Source organism: Rhinatrema bivittatum, chromosome 13 (genome assembly GCF_901001135.1).
Source record: "Rhinatrema bivittatum chromosome 13, aRhiBiv1.1, whole genome shotgun sequence".
NCBI classification, from domain to species: Eukaryota; Metazoa; Chordata; class Amphibia; order Gymnophiona; family Rhinatrematidae; genus Rhinatrema; species Rhinatrema bivittatum.
The window spans coordinates 26275216-26298979 of NC_042627.1; the positions used below are offsets into that span (position 1 = coordinate 26275216).

General features: G+C 42.1%; 1 protein-coding gene across 2 annotated transcripts in view; it reads left to right on the forward strand.

Moving 5' to 3' along the window:
• The window catches only part of TBC1D2B (TBC1 domain family member 2B), a 103180-nt gene that overhangs the window by 70406 nt on the left and 9010 nt on the right, over positions 1-23764 (forward strand). For both annotated transcript variants that reach the window (XM_029574938.1, XM_029574939.1), the window contains exons 8-12: positions 2131-2324; positions 4804-5298; positions 10374-10491; positions 11429-11614; positions 12575-12696. In XM_029574938.1, the coding sequence (XP_029430798.1) occupies positions 2131-2324; positions 4804-5298; positions 10374-10491; positions 11429-11614; positions 12575-12696 (1115 nt within the window). The remainder of the gene's footprint in view (positions 1-2130; positions 2325-4803; positions 5299-10373; positions 10492-11428; positions 11615-12574; positions 12697-23764) is intronic.

Sequence of the window (23764 nt, forward strand, 5' to 3'; positions counted from 1 at the left end):
GAGATACCGAACTGGAGGTGCAGGATTTGTATTGACATTCTGTCCCTTCCTATATATTCCAGACTTCACTCTCATAATCCATATAGAATTAGTTGAATGAGGCTATCAAATAATTTTATAGTAGTTTTACTAGAAGTGTGAAACTGGCCAGCTTTTTAAAATAATGCAGAGGACCCTTTGGACTTTGTTTAACAACACTTTTTTTTATAACCAATTTTAAAGCAGGATCCATGCTATAGAGGTGGGTGTGATGAAGAAATGTCATTTTGGCTCCCCCCCCCCCACCCAAAACAAATTCTTCTGTCTAGAGATGCCACTGATTTTCTGTGGCACACAAATGCATTGGCCCCTGGGCGCCGGAGACCCTTGGTGCGCCACTGGGTGCGAGCCATATGGGGCCGCAAGTGGTGGCAAAGAGGAGTGGAGATTTGGGGGGCCGCAAGCAGTGCCCAAACTGCTCGCGACCCAGAAAACCCCAGTCAGCGGGCGTGATTGAGAATGAGGTAGGAGTCGGGGCCGAGACCGGGGGGGGGCGCAAGGAAGAAGGCTCGCCTAGGGCGCCAAATCCCCTTGCACCGGCCCTGACTATAGCATCTCATCAGAGTTCATCTCAATGCCATTGTGGTGTATCATCAGCAGGTGGAAGAGGTGCCAATCTCTCTCCACCTGTTGATATCAAAATTTATGCAAGGACTGGTCAATAAAACTTCAGTATCTTGGGACTTCAATGTAGTCCTAAATAAACTCATGAAACCTTCTTTTCAACCTTTTGATTTAATGGACTTGACGTTTCTCACCTAGAAAGTGTTTCTCATGATTGTTACTTCAGTATGAAGAGTAATTGGTTTCATATTCACTATGCCTTCATTTTTTTCGTAGTAGGATATTTCTATGGACTGACTTCATGTTCCTTCCAAAAGTGGTAGCTGCATTTCACATTAATCAGGTTACTGTGCTATCTGCATTCTTTCCAAGACCACATACACACAAAGGAGAACAAGCTCATCACTACTTGGACTGTAAGAGAGTCCTGATGTATTACCTATTGAGGACACAACCACACTATCAGACTTCTCAAGTGTTAGTGTCCTTTGATCCCAATAAATTGGGAAGAGCAGTTGTCAGACTAGCTGTATCCAGTTGGCTAGCAAACAGTTTCACGCACTGTTATGTTCTGGCTGGCTTACAGATTACAAACAAGGCTCATCAAGTGAGAGTCAGGAATGCTTCTGTTGAAGACGTGCAAAGATTGTACTTGGTCATCTGTTCACACCTTCACATATTCTGAAGAGACAGTAATTTTGACAAGAAGCTCTGCGCAGCCAGTTCATCTAGTAGTCTTCTCTCCACGTGCTGGCACTGGGTTGTCTCTTAAGAAATTGTTCTTTGCAATCCTCAGCTTGGTACTCCCCATTCGTTATGGCTAATTCATGCCTGCTTGTTGACTGAGAAAGCAAGTTTGCTTACCTGTAAATAGGGGTTTCTACAGACGACAGGATGAATTATCCATACTTAATTCCCACTTGCCTCGCTAAAGCTTAACCTCTGGAAGAAATTGAGAGGTTCATGAGGTATTGTGTACATGCAAGATCTCCCACCCAAGCTTGGTAAAGTTTTTGCTAAGCTCTGAGATCTGAGTCCATGTTGGCACCATCCCATGACATCACAAATGCATTATGGGTAATTCATCCTGTTGTCTTCAGAAAACCCTATTTACAGATGAGCAAACTTGATATATCATTAGGGTAATTAAATTTAATATTATAATTTGAGATCAAGCTTAACTCATGAATTTCAGCCTGGAACAAGATTGGAATTTTTGCCCAGATTAGTTATGGAAATTTGTCAGTTTTCTCAGTGAATATAGGGACAATTTCAACCAAATTAGATGCTAATTTTTGGGAATTCGTATTGAATCTAGTGGTTTTGGGCCTCTTGAATGGAGCAAATCTGCTCAAACAATGATTTGGATTCACCAATTCAAGGGATTTGCACTGATATGTAAAAGAAAAAATGTTTGCCAAATTAGTTAAAAATTTTAATTTTTTTAATTTGTGTAACTTATTGAATTCTTATCCATATTCTTCTCAACATGCAATTAATGTTCCCTTTTTAATGGGTTTTGTGCAGTATGCCAGCCTGGAAGCAAAACTGTGCCAAGTTGAAAGTAAATATTTGGTGTTGCTTCAAGAAATGAAGACTCCTGTTTGCTCTGAGGGACAGGGTCCTGCTCGCGATGTGATCGTGCAGCTATTAGAAGATGCTTTGAAAGTGGAGAGCAGTGAGCAGCCTGAACAAGCTTTCTTCAGACCTCACCCAGTCAGGTATATCCGAAGTTACACTCGGGGACATTTGCAGGCAGCTTCCATGAATTCCATTGCTCATGCAAATTCAGAACTGAAAGAGCAAAGGATAGTGTGGCAAAAGGACCAGGATTTAGTTTTGGACCCTACAGGACCCCACCTGAGAAAAGTAACTTCCTGATCTGAAAATTTAAAAAACCAGTCATGTATATCCATGCCTTAATTTTAATAGATCAATTATTATTTAGCATTTATCCAACCCCACTGGGACCTAAGGTAGATTGGATGCTCAGAAAAGTTAGATGTATAATCAGTCCCATGATAAATTCTCATATATCCAATAAATGAGCTGTGTTATAAGGAGGTAGGAGTGTGGGAGAGTGTCTAGCAAAGGGTTGGGGGTAGACACTTGATGAACCAGGAACTGGAGATAATTGGTATGGTATTAGCAGCTCTAGAAAAAGATTTTGAAGTGTGAATTACTTCAGAGTATCTTTATTAACTGCCATAAAATGGGTCAGAGTATTAACTGCACGCTATTACTAGCATAGCAAATATTATAATATTTAAGATACTTGGTAGATACTGCTTACAGCTTGGGTCTAGATACTTCTAGTAGCTTTGAGGGGGCAAAAAGGGATTCTCATGTTAGAAATATGAATTCTGCATTGGAGTAGAATTTGTTCAATAATTAGAGTGTATGTTGGCTTCAGCCACTGTATGACTGCATTACTGTAACACTTGGCTGGCTGTGGGACTGTCCCGCGACTGGCCTCACTCATCCCAGATGCTACCAAATTGTCCATACTGCTAGGATGCCGCCATCACATGCGTTCCTCAATTCCTCTGCCATGGCCCGCATTAGACACACGTGTGCTCAGCAGGCCATAACTTAGCCCTTCAGCGGGAAACCTTGAGTGGTGCAGAATGATGACATTAGCCCCAGCTGGGAATTTAAACCTGAGCAGTGCTCCCAGCCGGTACCTCGGTAACAGGTCCCCTGCCTCTTCGTGCAGTGCATGTTGCTATTGCTTCCTCTTGACTTGTCTTACCTGCCCTGTCTTGTCCAGCCTTCCTAGCTCCCTTCTTGTCTTGCCCAGTCCTTACTCCAGTTACCCGGGCCCAGTCCTCTCCTGCGCTTCTTTGGACTGATGACTCGTGTTCTGCCTGAACTCCGCCTGCTCTGACCGTTGCCTGAATCTTTACACTGCCTGATTTTCACCAACCCTGACCTTGGTTTACCCCCGACCTTGGCTGTCTGCTCTCCAGAACTCTCACCTAAGACTTGCCAGCCCCCGAACCCAAAGGCTCAACCTGCAGGGAGTGGGGTTGGTATAAGTGAAGCTTAACCTTGTCTCAGTCTGAGCGAGTTCACCAGCTGTCAACGTGGGCCTAGCAGGTTCACCTGTGAGGCTGCATCAGTTACAGCACAGCCAGAAAGGCTCACACGCCCTGACAATTACCAACTTTACTAAATCACTAGCACTAGCTAGATTCTTCAGAATATGAGCGTGCCTGGTTTTGGTTCTGTTGATGTTTCTTTCCATTCTCTTTTAGTCCTAGTATGTTATGTTAGTAATATTTTCACTTTTCTGGTCCCAGACATATTGGGGGGGAAAAAAAAAATCTCCTGCTCTAAATCTGCTTGCTTGGTCTTCCTGCTGTAACTAATGCTTTACATCTGTCGGGTTTAATTCTAATGAATGTCAGCAGATGAGCACCCTGATTTACCCAGGTTCACAGTGTGGATTGAGAGTGACTCTGTAGGAAGATGTTTAGAACCTTAACCATTTCAGAATTGAAATAAAAAGTAGAATGAGAAATGGTTTTGCTTGTAATAATTGGCACCGGAGTTGTCTAGAAAATTAGTCCTGCAGCTTTAACCTTCTGTAGTATATTTTATAAATAGGACGCTGGGGGTTGGATGAATAGGGGGAGAGAAGACAGTGTCTTGGTGGTTCTCCAGGATTCCATTAAGTGACTGTCTAGTTGGACATTCTGCTTGAAATGTCCTGTGGTTGTGAGGAAAGATGTGTAAAAAATGTGGCAGGTTCTCGGTGTATCAGAAACGTTGTCCTATCTGTTAATGTGTTTTCTACATATGAAAATATACTTTTGGTCATGATACGGATTAATGTCTTATATATATTTCATTACATTGCTGGTGCCAGTTATCTTCAGAATCCCAGCCCTGTCAATGCATATTAACCATTTGCTTCCACAGATTAAAAAATAATAGTATGGCACTTGGCAGTTCTGCAATGAATTATAACCAATTTTGACCTGTGAATATAGTTGGTTGAGGGCAACAGAGGTTAAATTCCACAACTCAATGTTCTTCAGTCATGTTTTTATCACTGGTGCACAGTTGTTTTCTTTTTAGAGCATGTACAGATTAAAATTGGATGAAATTGTGATCTACATAATAGGTCTGGAAATGTGCATTAAAATAACCTTTCAAGTTGCAGCTCACTCTAACTTTTTTTTCTTTTCTCGGCAGTGAGTTTGATATTTACGGGTTTCAGACCGTTCCTGAAGATGACGAAGAGGAGAGGTTGGTAGCGAAGGTGCGAGCCTTGGATCTGAAAACGCTTTCTATCACTGAGAACCAGGAAGTTTCCACAGGGGTGAAATGGGAAAACTATTTTGCAAGCACGGTCAACCGGGAAATGGTGTGCTCTCCCGAGCTGAAGAATCTGATTCGGGGAGGGATTCCTCATGAGCATCGCTCCAAGATGTGGAAGTGGTGCGTCAACCTGCACATTAAGAAATTCAAGGACAGCACCGCCCCAGGATATTTCCAGTCCCTGCTCCAGAATGCCCTGGAGAAACAGAACCCTGCCTCCAAACAAATTGAGCTGGATCTCATGCGAACTTTGCCAAATAATAAGCATTATTCCTCTCCCACTTCCGAGGGAATACAGAAACTGCGAAATGTCTTGCTGGCGTTCTCTTGGAGGAATCCTGATATAGGATATTGTCAAGGTCTAAATCGGTATGAATGGAACTATATAATGTGCTGAGCGCTACACTACATAACAGCATACATAGGGAGGTTTTGGGGAGAAGTGAAACACCCATGATGACCCCTAGCAGTAATGGGCTCCACCACAGCTAAGATTGGGAATATGACAGGCAAGGGCCGTTATTGTGGGAGAGACTTTTACACAGGGGACAAGTGCTTTTAGAAAAAGGAGCTCTAGCACCCCACCCCCTCCCAAATAATCTTTTATTCTTTTTAGTTTAATTTTTTCCTCCATATTTTTGCTTAGATTTCTTTCTCTACATCTTTCTTCTTTCCCGTCGAAAAACAGTAAGTAATTGCAAAACACACAGGGGATTAAAAAAAATAGGGAACAACTGGGGAAATGCTAATATGGTAAATCCAATCTGTGAAATAATTGGTTTTAGAGAAGGCTCCTATATTATGTTATCTCATTGATAGTAACAAACCTAACTAGGAAATTCATAGGATGATCAATGTGTTCCCAATTAGGAACATTTTTTGGTCCCCAATAGTACTTTTTCACCCTTTCATAAGACTCGCCACACTAAAATATCGCCATGTTCTAAACGTATCCAGCCAATATGATGTTAAAAATGATTTCTCTCTGCTCAGAAAATGAGCAACTGAAGAGACTCAGCCGTAGTGTTATAGGTATGTCCCAATATCTAAAATGATCTGCCCTTGAAAACCGTGATTCAAAAGACTTCATAGATGTACCCCGATTCAGTCTGAGTTGGCTGGATCAGCCCGCATCGGGTGAGTCTGTGTTTGCCGTTCTTAATGGTTGGAGTACTTATGCCATCCTATGCTAGACTGACTTGTATGGTAGGTCCTCGTTTTTAATATTACATTTTGATTGGATTCGTTTAGAGCATAGGGATAATAATTTGGTGCAGCAAGGCTTGTCACAGTGTGAACTCCATTAGGAAAAAATACAACCACAAAACATTTTCCTAATTGGTGATTACACTATGCATTTCCTTGTTAGATTTGCCACCATAAACGAGATGACATTTATATGAGCAGTCTCTAAAAATATTTACTGCACAAATTGGATTTGCCATATTACCATGTCCCCAGGTGTTGACTATTTTCTGATCCTTTGAAATTTTTTATATTGATGGCTGGTGATTCACCTGATTGATTTATTAGTTAAAGCATAGTAAGCAATTAAATATGCATATGTTATTGTTTGGCTCTTTTTTGGCCCAGTATTTCCTCCTTTCTCCTTTTTATTCCCGCTCGGTCAGAATCGATGCTGGATTTCTTGAGCCATGCATCTTTATTTGCAACTGTCCTGGAACTTTTCCCCTAATGTAATAGACCTTCCTGTAGTTCCTAGTCAGGTCATTGCAGCCGGGAGCCATGCACCCAGGGCTTCTTCCAGAACCCTGTGTCATGGGCTCTAAATCAGGTCTCTAGGTGTTGCCCTTGTTGATGACCACAGCTTTCCCCCCCCCCCCCCCCCCCCCCCCCCCCCACCATCCCCAGCAAGCCTGGCGTGCAGAAGATCAGATCCAGGAACGGAACCAGGGATCCTCTGCAGTGCTGGAAGATTGGCCTGGAAGCCACTGAGCTTCCAGGCCAATCCACTTATATATATCTATATCTATATCTATATCTATCTATCTATCTATATATTATTGTATAGAATCCTCTGGTTCTGTCCCTAGAGTCTCCTGCTTCTGTTTGCCCCCTCCCTAATGCAATCTCACTATGTAGTTTCTTGTAATGCGTTCCTTTTTCTTTTCCCTGTCTTATGGATGAGTTGATGACTGTATTTGATTTATTTTGGTACTGTAAATGTTAAGAGTAACACAGAGCACTCGTGGGGTCATGGATGTCACTGGTTTTAGTTTTCATTTGGCATTGCAACAGAGTAAACTTCCTCTTAAAGGCAAAATGAATATTTCAAAGACCAGTTCTTATAAAAGAACTGACTTTCCCATGGTATAGGTTGAACACTTCAACCTATACCATGGGAATAAGAGCACTATTGAGCGAAAGAAATGTAACAGCACATACATGAAATGAAAAGTAAACACGTTTGTTACAACCTCAGGCTTTCATGAGTGTGTCTGACGGAATAGGGTGGAGGAAGGTCTTGCTAAAAGAGAAATTGAAGATTCCTGTGAACTCATGATTAGCCTCCAGCATGTTGGCATAATTCCAGTTTTGTTTCGAAAACCTTGCAGAGTACTGTGTTACATATAAATAAATGTGGATGCTCCCAGTAAAATCCTCAGTATAAAACTTTGCTGGCAAGTTCCTAGTAATAGCTAAAATACTGTTGGTATTGAGCCAGGAGAAAGTGAATTCTGGTATTTGCTGCTGAAGTGATTTCATGGCTTTATGTCACCTATTAAACAATCTCCCATGCTTTAAGTTTCCATCGTGAAGCCCATTCAAGAGCTGCGATCAAGTCATGGGATTTTCACAAAACTAAATTAACATTTGTCACAGGCTATCTTCTAATTCAAGTGCCACATCATCTTTCAAAATTGATTTTAGATTTCAGATACAGTATTTAGTTGGTCATGAGTTAAAAAGTAGAGGTGTCCAAAACTGTCTTAATCCATCAATGTAATAGCATTATAGAAATGATTAGTAGTAGTAGGTGTTACATTGGAAAAGTCCCTATTGGGGTCCCTCCATTAGCAAAACTTAAGAACATAAGAAAATGCCATACTGGGTCAGACCAAGGGTCCATCAAGCCCAGCATCCTGTTTCCAACAGTGGCCAATCCAGGCCATAAGAACCTGGCAAGTACCCAAAAACTAAGTCTATTCCATGTTACCATTGCTAGTGGCAGTGGCTATTCTCTAAGTGAACTTAATAGCAGGTAATGGACTTCTCCTCCAAGAACTTACCCAATCCTTTTTTAAACACAGCTATACTAACTGCACTAACCACATTCTCTGGCAACAAATTCCAGAGTTTAATTGTGCGTTGAGTAAAAAAGAACTTTCTCCGATTAGTTTTAAATGTGCCCCATGCTAACTTCATGGAGTGCCCCCTAGTCTTTCTACTATCCGAAAGAGTAAATAACCGATTCACATCTACCTGTTCTAGACCTCTCATGATTTTAAACACCTCTATCATATCCCCCCTCAGTCGTCTCTTCTCCAAGCTGAAAAGTCCTAACCTCTTTAGTCTTTCCTCATAGGGGAGCTGTTTTATTCCCCTTATCATTTTGGTAGCCCTTCTCTGTACCTTCTCCATCGCAATTATATCTTTTTTGAGATGCGGCGACCAGAATTGTACACAGTATTCAAGGTGCAGTTACATTTGCTATCCTCCAGTCTTCAGGTACAATGGATGATTTTAATGATAAGTTACAAATTTTTACTAATAGGTCTGAAATTTCATTTTTTAATTCCTTCAGAACTCTGGGGTGTATACCATCCGGTCCAGGTGATTTACTACTTTAAAGTTATTCTATCACATTTTACAGCTGTGTGAAAAGCTCCAATTTTGAAACATTTCTGGCCAGCTGCAGGCCCCTTCCAACCACACCTGGAAGCCCCCAAGGTCACCAGGAGCGCAGTAGATTCATACCACTCCCAGCAGCATCCAGCGTTGCATTGACAGCAGTGCAGCCTCTCTTGCATGGTGGACTAGCCAATCATATCGTCAGAGGGGGGACCCATCCCTCTCTTGCCTGGGACACTCTCTAGCCCTGTGTTGATCCTGACCACAGTTTAAGTAAGCCTGGGACACGGAATTGCAAGTGAAGGTCTCATGGTTTCGATTAGATTTGAAGTATAAAGGAGCAGGAGGAAAGTGCTAGATTAAAAAAAAAAAGTTTTATTACACGCTTTAACAAACTCTTAAATCAGCATTAGAAAAAGCCAGGGTCTGTTTATCTGTTAATGATGGAAGCAGCTTGTTTCTGTAATAGAAGTTCAGTGCACTCATGGAGAAGGAACTCATTTGGGGGTTTTAAGGATTGCAGACCTAAAGAGTGTGATCCATCTGTGTTTCTTTTTCCAGGGGGTGGACTTTTAAGGGCCCATAATTCACAGTTTGGCTTCTCTGGACTGATTAAAACCAGACAGATGGCAGTTCAAATATAGTTCCTCCCTTCTTATAGGGAAGGGTAATTTTATAACTCTGTGCAGTCAAGTAGGGTCTACACATACCTTTTACATGCAGACTTTATCCCAGATTTTCAAAGTAAACTTGGGCACATGCACAGAGACAAACTTGTGGAAAGTTACACTCCCTCTTTCCAAATCTGTCCCCTGAAATGCTTATTGCCAGTTCACATAAAAGTACGTGTTATAAGTACTTTTACGTGCACTGAACCCCAGGCTATTTTCTAACAGCCAGATACAGTTTTATGCATGTAAATGACTTTTGAAAATTAAGCTCATAAAAGGTTATTTTTAAACATCTGATATGAATTCCACCATAAATATGCTCATAAGTTACACCAAATTTCTACTTGGCGTTATGTGCATAAGCTACTTGGAAAATTATCTGATCAGACCTAACCCACACAAGTTTCACTTGCTTATTTGTGCAGCAAATTTTCCTGCAAATGTACACACATACCGTTGAATTTTATAAAGTGTGCACATAAATCCAAACCCATCCCCCGTCTCCGCTCAGTCCCGGTAAACTTATGCGTGAACATGACATACATACATAAGTTTACCTGCATATTGGGTGGCAGCTTTATAAAAGGCCACTTTTACATGTAAAACACTGTTTTTGCATGCAGATGTTCCTTTTAAAATTGCCTGCCATAATACCAAGCTTTAACTCTACCTTTTGGGATCATGGCTGTCATGCAACAGCAATTATCCCACCTCTTATTATGGAACAAGAAGTCTGGCCCATCTGTGACACCAGTGCATAATTAGAGAGATGACACATCTACCTGGCAAGATGTATCCAGTTTATCAAACTAACATCAGCCGTCTCTGATTGCTGTGGAACAGATCTGACCCACTTAGAACAAGAACATTGGAGGATTGTTAAACATTTTGGAAATTGCGATGAGGTGAAGTAATGCTGGAGCCTTTATCAATTTCAGCCTTCTCTCCTTTTCTTTGTAGACTGGCAGCAATTGCACTTCTGTATTTGGAGCAAGAAGATGCTTTTTGGTGTCTAGTTACTATAGTAGAGGTATTCATGCCTCGCGATTATTACACAAAGACTCTGCTAGGATCACAGGTATGGATGGCAGTACAAATGTAGGCCTATGTATTTTGCAACGCCTGTCTGAGCACAAGCCCTGCTTTTAAAAGCACTCAGCATGCAAAATGGTGAACATGACAGATCCTGCACATATCCAGCTACCCTAAAGATCCGAGGAGCCAGAATGGTGGTAGGACCAATTTTCACAGAGAGTCAGAGTGCTCAACTTAGCTGGCTAAATTTAAGCTCATTTTCAGATGCATTTAGGGACCAAGGTTTTCAACTGAAAATGAGTTTAAATCTTGGCAGCCAAAATATGGCTGCTTAATGTTAGGGCACTCATATTTGGGCACCTAAAGTTAGCTAGCATGTGCTTAGAATCAGTGCTAGCTAGCTAGCTAAATCCTCTCCTTTTAACTCTTCCCTGCCCCTCCAAGCTGGCAGTCCCACCTGCTCTTTAAAAGTATCAAGACCCCTCAAAAATGTGGTGACTAGATCCCTTTGCAAATGAACCCTATGCTGACTGAAATTGTGCAAGGGATGGCTGTCGGCACTGTTCTGGATGACTGTTGCTGTTTCAGAAAACAAGGTGATCAGTTGTGAGAGTGGGTGCAAAGCTGCTGGCCACTCTGTGAAGAAGTTGTGATGGAGATTTAGGAAGAATGCTTGCCTTTCACATTAATTGGGAGCTTTCTTTTTTTTTTTTTTCTGTTGGTTGGGGCAAGTAAAGATGCAAAAGAGGATCTTGGTAGACATACACAATTAGGAATGTGTTTGATTTTTGTTCCTGGTGTGCCCTGGCTTCAGATTTCAATACAGGTCTTCCTCACTAAAACAGCAACTTTGCTATTGCACAGAACCTGAGGTAGAAGCAGGGGATTGATATCCATACATGAGTGGAAAAGCTGCACTTTTTTTTTTGTGAAATAGATTAATTGCCAAAGTAGCATATATTTGTGTTGCATCCTTTTAGGTTGACCAACGAGTATTCAAGGATCTAATAGCGGAGAAACTGCCTCGGCTACATGCGCACTTTGAACAATACAAGGTGGACTATTCACTCATTACGTTCAACTGGTTTCTGGTGGTATTCGCGGACAGTGTTGCTAGTGAGATCTTCTTTAAAATATGGGATTCGTTTTTGTATGAAGGGTCCAAGGTGAGTGAATAGTAGTGTAAATAAATGAGTCTTTTCCCAGGACCTGGGTATTGGCTTTCTGTGTAATAAGTGATGCATCCAGAAACGGTGGCTTTTAATGTACATTTGTTCTTAAAGATAAGACAATCAGAAATCTAAGTTCTGGGTAGAATATTATTGTAATAACTTTATCTTTACAACTGAATGACATTTTTTTTCTTGGTGGTTTTAGTGACACAAGAATTGCTGATTAGTATCTCTGCAAAAAAAAAAAAACAAAAAGCTGCTGCTTTGCAGAATGTTGCAGACATGACATGGGTGGCTCACGGGTTATTATTTGGGGGGGGGGGGGGGGGGAGGGCAGTTGTTAGGTTTGGGCATTGCTAATACCTCTCATTTACATTGAAATATTTTCTGGGATGTTCCGATTCAACCACAATGTAGGATCAGACTTAAAGTGCAAACTCTCTTTAGACCTTTGGGACCGATGCATGTTTTACTTTTTTATTTATTTAACAGTTTTTTTTTTTATACCGACCTTCATAGTAAATTACCATATCGGATCGGTTTACAATTTAACAAAGGGAAAAAACAAGAGTAACAAATTCACGTAAACGAAAGATAACAATAAGTAGGAATAAGTCAAAGTTACAATCAACAGGGGGAGAGAAACTTGGAAGCTTGCAACAAGCTGGAAAGAAGATAGGCCGGTAAAAGAAATTTTACCATAGAGTGTACAAGTTAAAAAACTTAAGTTAAAAAAACTTAAGTTAAAAAAACTTAAAAACGTACAAGTTAAAAACTAAAACTTTAATTTCATTATGTGATGATTAATTAGTCCTCTTCAGATTTTGGCCTTTGCATCTGCCCATTTGCATGGTTACATGGTGGATTAGTTTCACAGCCTTTGTGTTCCCCCTTTTGATTATTACTTTAACCCCCTTCGCCAGGCCCCTCTCTAATTGTTCAATCCCCCCACAGGTCATTTTTCGATTTGCCCTGGCACTTTTTAAGTACAAAGAGGAGGACGTTTTAAAGCTGCACGATTCAATGTCCATTTTCAAGTACCTCCGATACTTTACCCGAACGATCCTCGATGCTAGGTAAGATACTTGGTTTGTGAATGAGACTTTGGAGATGCTGTATGTACCATTAATTCAGTTGTCTGGGAAATGCCTGTGCTACATGTGCATATCCAGTTAGCTCAGAAACTTGAATTATACTTACTGTCTGCAGTTAAAAGTATGCCCATAGCTGTTCTCTTCTACCTATAAGCACAATATTTATTTATTTTCTTTATTTTAAGTTTTTCTATACCGGCATTCGCGATGAATATCGCATCATGCCGGTTTACAATTAACAAGAGGTGAAGGAACAAAGTAATAATAAAATAATAATAATAAACATTAACAGGTGCTGACAAAAGGTTGCAGTTACAATAAAACAAGGAAATTAAAATATGCGGTCACTAGCTCTGACTAGCTGAGTTCTAGTGGGCCACCTGGGTCTCTGAGCATCTCAGAGGTGACATTTGAATTTGCGCCTTGGGCTGAGCTGTATGAATCATGGAGGCCTAGCCACGGTTTGTAGAGTGAGCTCTGAAAGCAGGAAGGAAGTTTTATTTTTAACTCAATTGTGCACAACCTTTGGCTTCCTCTTGCCTCTGAATTAGTTGACGGTTGAAAAATGTGGTCAGGGAATTCAGTGACCACCTTATTTTGAGCCTAACACACAGATATTAGAGGCTAAATGCTGTACTTCTACACAGCAAGTCTAAGTTTTATGGCTATAATAGACTCTTTGGCATTGTTCACAGAGCGGTTTGTATTTTTTTTGAGAGGCTCCAGAGGAAACAGAGAAATATAAACTCAGAAGTGAGGTGGGTGTAGCCCGGAATGCAAAGAGCCTTGTGACTTGGAGATGATTCTGCAAAAGGAAGTTTCCCATTACGAGGATATCTCGCAGTACTTTCTTCTTCATTTGGCACATTTTAAAATCTTCCCTGCCTGTCAAGATGTTGCCATTTCCATTTAGCAGCGTGACGTTCCAAATGAATGGTTTGGCAGCAGCAGACAGCAAATCTGTGTCATTCAGCTTCAGTAATAATACTTATATTTATAGCGCTACTGGACATACATAGTGCTGTACAACAAGGGGTAAATTTTTAAAGGCCTCTGCAGGCATCCAAGTGGACGCGCCGATTTTATAATATGCGCGCCAGATTTTGAATCTGTACGCATGCGGGAGGGGGGGGAGAATTTTTTAAACTTTTTTTTTAACCCAGTTCCCTATCCTTCTAACTCACCCTCCTCCCTTTTCCCCTCTCCATCCCAACTCCTAAACCCACCCTAACTATTCTAATTTTCTTTTTTTTTTTTTTTGCTGAGCTTACCCGCTTGACGGAGCAGGAGTAGGTTCTGCGCGGCTGCCGGCACGCACTTCACAGGGGCAGCACAAAATGGCTCTCTCCCGCCCGCCCCTTTTCAAAATCTCTGCTCTTCTGTGTGTTCTGGCAGATTCGTGCATGGCCAGGCCATTTTGAAAATGTACTTGGCGCGGCCACGCGCATATCTGCTGGGATTTCCGTGCACCAGGATTTGAAAACCCTCCCATGTCTCTCCCCTAAAGAGCTTACAATATAAGACATGTAGAGCTTAATGGGAAAGGCAGATCTGGATCCTCGCTGGGAATCTGAGGCAATAAACATATCTTGACCCACTGCTCCGTTAGTTGAGCTTGGCTGACATGCCTCCATTCTGCCTAGAGTGGCATGGTATAAGGTTTCTTTTAATGGTGTTTTCATTTGTGTGTTGCAAGATTTTGGCAGACCATTGACCCATATGCAAACTTGCTTCAGGAATTTATTTTAAGAGTGAGAGCCCCAATTCAAAACTCAACCAACCAGAACTAGCAAATTATTCCATGTTTATTGTTACACAAAGATAGGAGTTAAAGTTGTGATGAGCAATAGAGTAAAATCACTCATTTAACAACTAGGGTGCAGTTTGGAAGGGGTGAGCCTTAGAAAAAGATCAGGACTAAAAATCCATTTTGATATGACCCTGGAGTTTCATTTGTGACCCACTGCTAATAACCTTTAGGGACTTTGGGAGAGATTAGGAGCATAAAATGAGGAAAAATACCTTTCTGTGAGGTATTTGTCAGACCACGTATGGAATAGGTGGTTCCATTTTGGGCATCCGTTCTGAAAAAGGATATCCAAAAAAAGGTGCAGAGATGAAGAGTTGTTAATAAAAAGGAGTTAAGGGCTTATCTGTATCGGAAGATTGTCCAAATTGAGGTTATTTGCATTAGTAAATAGATGTTTAAAAGACCGTATTGCACTACACAAATATATCACATGACCCTCACAGGCCATCATTTTACTGAAGCAGCTACAGACGGGGGGAACATCCTTAAAGGGAAAGGATTTTTTTACTCAGTGGTAAACTTATAAAAGACTTTGCCAGTAGAAATAGTTATGCCTAGAACACTAAAACAAGCCAAAAGTAAATTGGCTGAGATTTTAGAAGAAGAAAAGATATTGGTGAGTATGATGGCAACAGTGGAGTTGCCATATCAATACAAATAAAAAAAATCCTTTTTGGATCAACAAAATTCGGTCTGCACTTCTCGTGGTATTTACTAACTGTTCAACGTGCAGCACTAGCTCGTATACTTGTGCTTTGGGTTATAGCTTTATGCCACGGAAAGTGCTAACCCAGCAATTTTGAGTTGATTGCCCGATTTGAGGTTGGAAAAAGTTTTTCACTGCTGCAGAATTGGTAACAGATGCAGTAGGGTTTTTTTTGTGTCTTGTCCTGGATTTCCTTGTTGAAAGAGCGCTGTCAGGCAGTCAGAAGAATTCTGAACTCGGTGCACTTCTGTTGTTTAACTCTGTAACTGTTTGTTCAGTTTTCTTTAACAATCTGAAGCAGAAAGAACTGCCTGTCAAAACATTTCTGTGATGAAGTATTTTTATGCCATATTAAATACCAGTACAGTCATGTTTCTGTGTTTTATCTCAGCTTATTTAGAAAGTACAATGATGTTTTAAACAGTTTCTCTTGCTGTCTGTTCTATAGTTTTAGCTGTATATATTCCTTTAACAATATGAGTTCTAACCAAGTCCCCCTTGACAGTACTTGTAATACATAGACACACAGAAATATAACAGCAGAAAAAGACCATATGGCCTATCTAGTGTGCCCATCTGCTCAATTAATTTAGCTTTACAATTCCCATCACTCCTTCAGAGATCCTTTGTGTTTATCCCAGACTTTCTTGAATTCAAATATGGTATTTGTCTCCACCACCTTCAATGGGAGACTGTTCCACACATCCACCACCCTCTCTGTAAAGAAGTATTTCCTAAATCTACCCCCTTTCACCCTTATCCCATGACCCCTTGTTCTAAAGCCTCCTTTCTGTTGAAAGAGGTCTGCCTACTGTGCAAGGAAACCTTGGAGGTATTTAAATGTCTCATATCTCCTCTATCTCATCTTTCCTCTAGGGTATAAATGTTTAGTTCCCTGTATGCTTTAGAATAAAGACCATTTTAGAATCCACCCTCTTGACCGACGCCATCCTGTTTATATCCTTTTTGAAGGTGCCGTCTCCAGAATTGTACACAGTTTTCCAAATGAGGTCTCACCAGAGACCTGTAAAGGGGCAATGTCTTCTCCCTTTTTCTGCTGACTAGTCCACTCCCTATGCAGCTATGCATCTTTCTGGCCTTTGCTATCAATTTATCCAGTTGTTTGGCCACCTTAAGATCTTCAGATACAGCCATCCCCAGATCCACCTCTTTGTGCTTAGAAGAATTTCAGCCTCTCCCTTGGGCTTTTGCACCCTAAATGCATTACTCTGCATTTTGTTTAGCATTACATCTTAGCTGCCAGAGCCCTAGGCAATTCCTCAAACTTCACTAGATCCCTGCTCATATTTTCCACACCTTCCTGACTTTCCTACCCTGTTGCATATTGTGGTATCTGCAAAACGTCAAAGCTTCCCCGACAATCCTTCTGCAATGTCACTCACGAAAATATCGAAAAGAACCGGTATGCCACTAGTAACGCCCCCCCCCCCCCCCCCCCAGAATGAACTCCAGCTACCACTACTCTTCGTTGCCTCCCACAACTTGTTTCCAGCTATGTCAGGCACTTTAGGGGCCCATACCAAAGGCGCTTAATATATTTATGGCACCTATGAGGAACGGTGTCAAATGTTTTATTGAAATCTAAGTTTTATTGAAATCTAAGTTTTATTGAAATCGACCACATCTCCCCCATCCTCAAAGACCTTCATTGGTTACCGATCCACTTCAGAATTATGTATAAAACCATCATGATTATCTACAAGAACATCCATCAACACACTCAACTGGACCTACAAATCCCTTTTAAAAAACACACATCAGACAGACCCATCAGGGAACACTACAAAGAATCACTACAGGTTCCACATGCCAAAACCTACCATCATAAATCCTACAGCTCAAGAGCTCTCATCAGCAGGTCCAATCCTTTGGAACTCCATCCCACCGGACTTAAGACGAGAACCATGCGCTCCAACTTTTAGGAAAAGACTAAAAACTTGGCTTTTTAAAAAAGCTTTCCCAGATCTGGATTAAATTCCCCACTCATCATCAGCATAAACACAAAAGTTAGGAACTGTAAAAAAAAAAAAAAAAAAAATCCCACTAACTTCACACGCAGTCACAGCAACATTTTATTATACTTCACAACAATATCTTATCTAATCATTTTGCTACACATCTACATTTTATAATATTATACATATTTATTAATTGATACAGCTGGTTAAAATGCTTATAGTCGTTCTACAATTCCTCCCCTTTCATATCCAAGTTATTTTTCCATGTTTTTTGTAACTTTCTCACATCCAAAATATTGTTATAATATTTGTTAAGTTTCATACTATATTTGTTCTTGTATTGGGAAATGTTCTTTACTTTGTTACTCTCTGCCTTTACTCACATTGTTAATTGTAAACCGGGTTGATGTGATTCCTATCATGAAACTCGGTATAATAAAAATAATAAATAAATAAATAAATAAATAAAGTACTCTGCAAGTGGCATACTCCCTTGATTTAATTCTCTGGTCACTCAATCAAAGAAATTGATTAGATTTATCTGGCAAGCTCTATTGTGGTAAAGCCCTGTTGCCTTGGATCTTGCAATCCATTGGATTCCAGTAACTTCACTATCCTCTGTTTTAGGAGTGATGCCATTAATTTGCTCACCACATAGCAAATGTCAGACTACCCTGCCTGAGGTTCCCAGCCTCCACGTTTATGAATAGGAACCACATCAGCCCTTTTTCAATCCTCCAGAACTACTCCTTCCTCTAAAGAAGCATTGAAAAGTTCAGCCAGTGATACTGCCAGAACGTCTCTATATTCCCTTAACACTCTTGGATGTATCCCATCTATCCCTATCACCTTCTATAAATCGGTTGTTTTACCTCACTTCCAATCTTATTTGTGTTTGCCTTGTGTGGTCCCGCTCCTGCCCCTTCCACAGTGAACACTGAACGGAAATGTTTAGTTAAGCAATATCACGTTTTCCTCCTCAGCCTCTGTATATTCCTCCCCTTCACCTCAGTGAGTCTCATAGTGCCACATCTGCACTTCTGTCACTAACATACCCCCCCCACCCCCCGTTTTACCGTGTTTGCTATTTTTAATTCCATTTGAATTTTTGCATTCCTGACTGCTTTCCCAGCTTCTCCAGATATTGTCGCCTGTCTTTTCCTCTTTCTGCGATCTCGCGTAGTTTTATGAATGCTTACCTTTTCTCCCTTATCTTTTCAGCTGCTTCTTTAGAAAGCTATCACGGCTTCTTTATACTCTTTCTTTTATTTACTTTCCTAACAAAAAGGTTGGTTGCCCTTATAATACCTCCTTTTAGTTTTGCCCACTGGTCTTCTACTTCCCCTACATTTTCCATTCAGCTAACACCTTCTTAAGATACCCCCACCATTTTAACAAAGTTAGTTTCCTTATAGTCTAGGACCCTCTCCTTCATCTTCTGCGCTATAATACTGAACCAGACCAATCGGTGATCACTGGATTCCAGAGGATCATCCACTGCAGCATCGGAGATAGTTGGTAAGCACCAGAGCTGGTACCGCATGCCCCCCGCCCCGGGTGAGTTCCATCACCAGTGAGCAGAGAATCCAGGATCTTCCTGCATCAGGAAGGCGCTGCAGATTGAAATCCCTTAGCAATCGCGCCTCCCGCTCCATAGCAGTTTTGCGAATATCCTCCAATGGAATCTTTAACCATTTCTTCTGTCTGCGATGGAGGTCTGTATATTACACCAGTATACATAGATGCTCCATCCCCTTCCTTTCAGATTAATCCACAGTGCTGCCTCCTTAGCTAAACCCTGCAGCTCTGTTGCTTTATTTTATTTTTATATGTAGGGCCATGCTTCCTCCTTTCCTTCTTACCCGGTCCTTCCTGAATAGATTGGAGCCTGGCGTACGTATATCCCAGTCATGGTAGGGTGGGTGGGAGGGAGGGAAGGAATCCCTTTCCTCTCAACTACTCCTTTCTAAACCTATATAGTAATACCCCCCAAAAAAACAAAAAAGTAATGTCCTTTTTTTCAAAACTAAAAGCCAGGAGATGCAGTCGAGTGGTTACAGAATCATCTAAGAGTTAAAACAACTCCAAGGACGCAAGCAAGCTCTAATCCAATGTTCTGTTGCTAACTTTTGTGTGACTTAGGGCCCTAGAGGCCTTACAGTCCATTTGGATTTTGCTACCTACTGTACCTGAATTGTAACTTGCCTTTAGCAAGGGGTTCGGAAAGGCAAGTGTACTTCAGACATAATCTGAAATTGTTCGCCTACATCTGAACGGAGCAGCCAAAGGGCTACATTTGCACCTGAAGCGGAGGAGGGTGATTTGATTTCTCCGTGCTTAGAGAGAGCCACCATTTGAAGCCTGCTGCTTTAACCATTAGGCCATGCCCCCTGTGCTTTTTCCCAGTTCTGTGTCTGTTCCTACAGTGCAGTGTTTGTGTGTTGGAACCCTTTCTGACTGTGAAGTGATGGATAAATGGAGATTATTAAAAAGGAAAGCATTGCCAGGCAACAGAAAATAGCTACTTGGAGTTAAGTGGGTTTGGGAACCCATAAGTAACTGAGTTAGTAATGAGAAGTACAACATTTTATATTTAAGATGTCTGACATTGTCATTGGTTTCTGGGTATTCTAGTTTTGTAGCCATATCCTGTGCTCTGGGCAGTGCTTTATGGTCTGTAGCTTAATGCTAGCCTCTGACATTTTAGTGTACACTCGTCAGCAGTAAAATGATATATGGCTTTTATTAAAAGGGGCCATTTTTTAAAATCAGAATTGCAGTCTGGTTGCTTGGTGGGGCTTGGGGGGGGAGGGGTTGTTTTTGCATTCTGGAAAACATAAGAGATTTGTATTAACTTCTGAATGGCAGAAAATTGATCAGGGGTTATGGATCTGGCTTTTTTTGGACCGTGAAATAAAAAAGAAAATCAAGCCATCTTTAGCTGGTGGTTTAATTTTCTGGCCAGCATTTCTCGAGCATTTTTTTAGCACAGTGCTGTAGCGCCATCTGGTGAATTTTAAAGGTTGTGGGAATTCAACCAGGGCCGAAATCAGAGGCCAGAAAGATTGGCAAATGGCATGCATAGAGTTCTTCCAGGTTCCTGGTGTCTCTCCTTTTACATCATATAGTTTTAAAAGCATTACAGTAAAACTAAGCTGCTAATTACATATTTTCATGTAAAAAGATGATGGGTGGCATTTGGCGGTTTGAACCAAGACTAGTTCGATAATGAGGCCCATGGATTGACACAGGATCTTTATCAGTCATTCTATAAGAAGCAGAGCATTGGTTTGTATTTACACATTATTCTAGAATTGCAATATTTGTGTAAACTGTGTTTTCACAATTTAGAAATTGCATGTTGAAGTTACACTCTAAAACATACTGTAACACGATGTATATAGTTTATCCTTCTGCTGCACATCACTTCATGCATATGACAAAGTGGTGGACACTGTCCTTGAAAGCTCATGCTTCAATAAATTGGTTAGTCTGTAAGGTGCCACCTGACTAACACAGCTATCCCTCTAAAGATGTTTGTAACATGATGGTGGCAGAAAAAGACCAATTGGCCCTTCCCACTCTGCCTATTCCTCCGATGATATAACCCAGCTCCCAAGCATGACCACTTCTAGGACACTGCTGCTTATCCAGTCAGTTTTTCTTTTCTTCGTCCCTGATGCTCTATCATTGGGTAGCTGAGCATACGAGACCCCATACTTAACCCAGTATTCAGCCCCATATATTTTACCACCAGCCATTACTATAATCTAAAAGGCAACCAAAATTAGTGAGGCAGCTGCCTGAACATTCAGCTGCTTCCACTGACCTAGTTGGTTTCTGGGAAGTTGTCTGCCGATACCCACTCGGTGCCACAGGGCCTGCAGTATCACTTAGGTCCTTTATCTGTCTGCCCTTTGCCTTTTCCTTATTGCTTTGCTGGACAGTACCTGTTTACCACTAACCAGCAAGCCATACCATACCACAGGCTACAACTTCCCAGACATGAACCGGCTGGTGATGACTTGAGTTAACAAGGAGCAGATAAAGGAGGCAATTATTAAAACTTATTGGACTGGTCCCATTGTTCAGGCCACGGTGTTTTATGCTGCAGCATAACTGATTCAGACCTTGTGTCTGGGGCAAGGTTGAACCTGGGCTTACTGCCTCAGAGGTGTGCACAGGCCCAGGGAGAGGAAAGGTGGCCCCTACAAGCCAACTAGAGCTGCTGTACCTCAGAAGAATCTCCCCCTGCCTTAAGCCCTGGGGCAAGTAAGGGTCAACAGTGCCTCCTGGGCAGCCTGCCTGGGAGGGTTGGGGTAGTAAACCCTGCTAAAGAGTCAAGGAGAAGAAAACCAAAAGAACACCTTACTGTATAGCTAGATAATGACACTTTATGTTTTATATAAAAGTTGTTGCACAGCAGATAAAGAGTCTATGAGGTTCCAGGTGCTGCTGCCAGTCTCCACTGGAACTATATCCTGATCCTAGTATCAGGTGGTGATGGTTTCTTCTTCTACTGCTGCTGCTAAGACAACACCAAAGGAAAAGAGGAGGGAGCCAAGGCTGGTTGCACCTCCAGCTATCATATGTGGAGCCCTGCTTTTTTTTAATTTGTATTTTTTCAAACTGGAGGTTTCACTGAGTTAAACAATTATTGTGCGGCGTGTCACTGCAGAGAAATAATTTTAAGATAGCAGGAAGGTGGGGGTCTGCTCAGTTGCAGCACTGTGTGCTACCATGTGGCCGTTCCTGGGTTCCATTCCCAGCTCTGGTCTTCTGCTCCTGGGGTAAGCCAGGGCTGGGGATGCTGCAGAGGCAGCACTAGCAGCCTCCCTCTCCTAAGGGAGGAGCAATATTCATAGTCCTTGTGCAGTGGCTGCCTGGACGAAAACCCAAAGGTGGTGGAATTCTTTTAAGCATGAAACAAGAGTGGGAGCTGGGAGTGATCTTAAGGTGACAGCAGAAGCTAGAAAGATGTTTGACTTCATAGAGAGAGGAGTGGTCGGCAGAAAAAAGGGGTGATATTGCCTTCATTTGGAATACTGAAATATTCTGGAGACCGCATCTTCCAAAGGATATAAACCAGATGGAGTCAGTCCAGAGAGTGCTATTAATAAAGACCAGTGGTCAGTGGTCTTTTATTAAGTCTACCTCCATATGCTTTAGAACAATCTAAACGTGAACCATAGAGGAAATGTGGATGAGGAGATATGGTAGAGACATTTAAATACCAGCAAGTTATCAGTGCACATGAGAGAGGCCTCTTTCAGCGGAAAGGGAGGGGTCATGGGATAAGGGTGAAAAAGAGTACACTCGAGTAATCTAAGGAAGTATTTCTCTACAGAGAGAGTGGTAGATGCATGCAACAGCCTTACAATCAAGCCGATTTCAGTAAAAGGAGCGGGTGAGCGCCCAGGCCATTCTCCTGTGCGCGCGATTCAGGGGAGAAGAAGATGCAAATGAGGGCCCGCGGTAAAAAGAGGCACTAGGGACACTAGCACGTCCCTAGCGCCTCCTTTTTGACAGGAGTGGCGGCTGTCAGCGAGTTTGACAGCCAACGCTCAATTTTTCCGGCGTCTGTTCTCGAGCCCGCTGACAGCCACGTGTTCGGAAAACGGACGCCAGCATAAATGAGCATCCGTCTTCCAGGCCACGGGTACGTTTAAATTTTTTTTTTATTTTTGAGGCCTCCGACTTAATATCGCTATGATATTAAGTCGGAGGGTGTTCGGAAAAGCAGGGGGTTTTTTTCCTGCTTTTCTGTACTCTTCCACCGGAGCGCACTGTACTGTATCGGCCCGAATGGAGGTGGTGGAGAGCAGGACAGTCTCAGATTTCAGGAAGGACAGAGGATCTCTGAGGAAGTGGTAGAGATTGTAGAGCTGAGCAGTTGGTGTGGATGGGCAGACCAGACAGGCGATATGACTTTTTGATGCGGTCGTGTTTGTACCTAATGGCCAGATTTAGGACCCACAATTGCAGGGCTGCAGAAGGGACTCTCCCTGAAGGACTGGACTAAAGTAAGTTGGGAGAAGATATAAAATGGGGGGGAAAAAATCCGTGAATAGTTGCGAGTAAAGGTTCACAGGGTCCAGACCCCAGCCTTGTTCTGAGATGGGGGGGGGGGGGGGGTAGGTTGCAGCCTGTCGCAGAGTGTCTAGTTACAAGGATAACCGGATACTGTAAACCCCGGTCAGGCAAGGCCAGGGACTAATCGGTGTGGCAGCCTGGCAGCGCTCCAATCACCGACCTCTTTTTAGGGCTCAGTTTGACTCTCCCCCCCCCCCCTCCCCTGCCTCTCCCATAGCTGTGCCGCACTTGTTGCTGCTTCGCACTATCGTCCTGGGAGTCGCAGAGGAAGAGGAGAGATGAACCGAGCCCCGAAGACAGGCAGGCAGAATCTGCCTAAGAAAAATATCAACGCTCGATTTGAAAGGGAAAAAAGGTGGGGGCTGCTCGGCCGGCTGGAACCCCCCCCCAAGTGTCCAGTGTCCTGCTCAATGGAAAAGTTGGCAGTCTTAGGTGAGGGTTGACCTGGAAACTCAAAGGAGC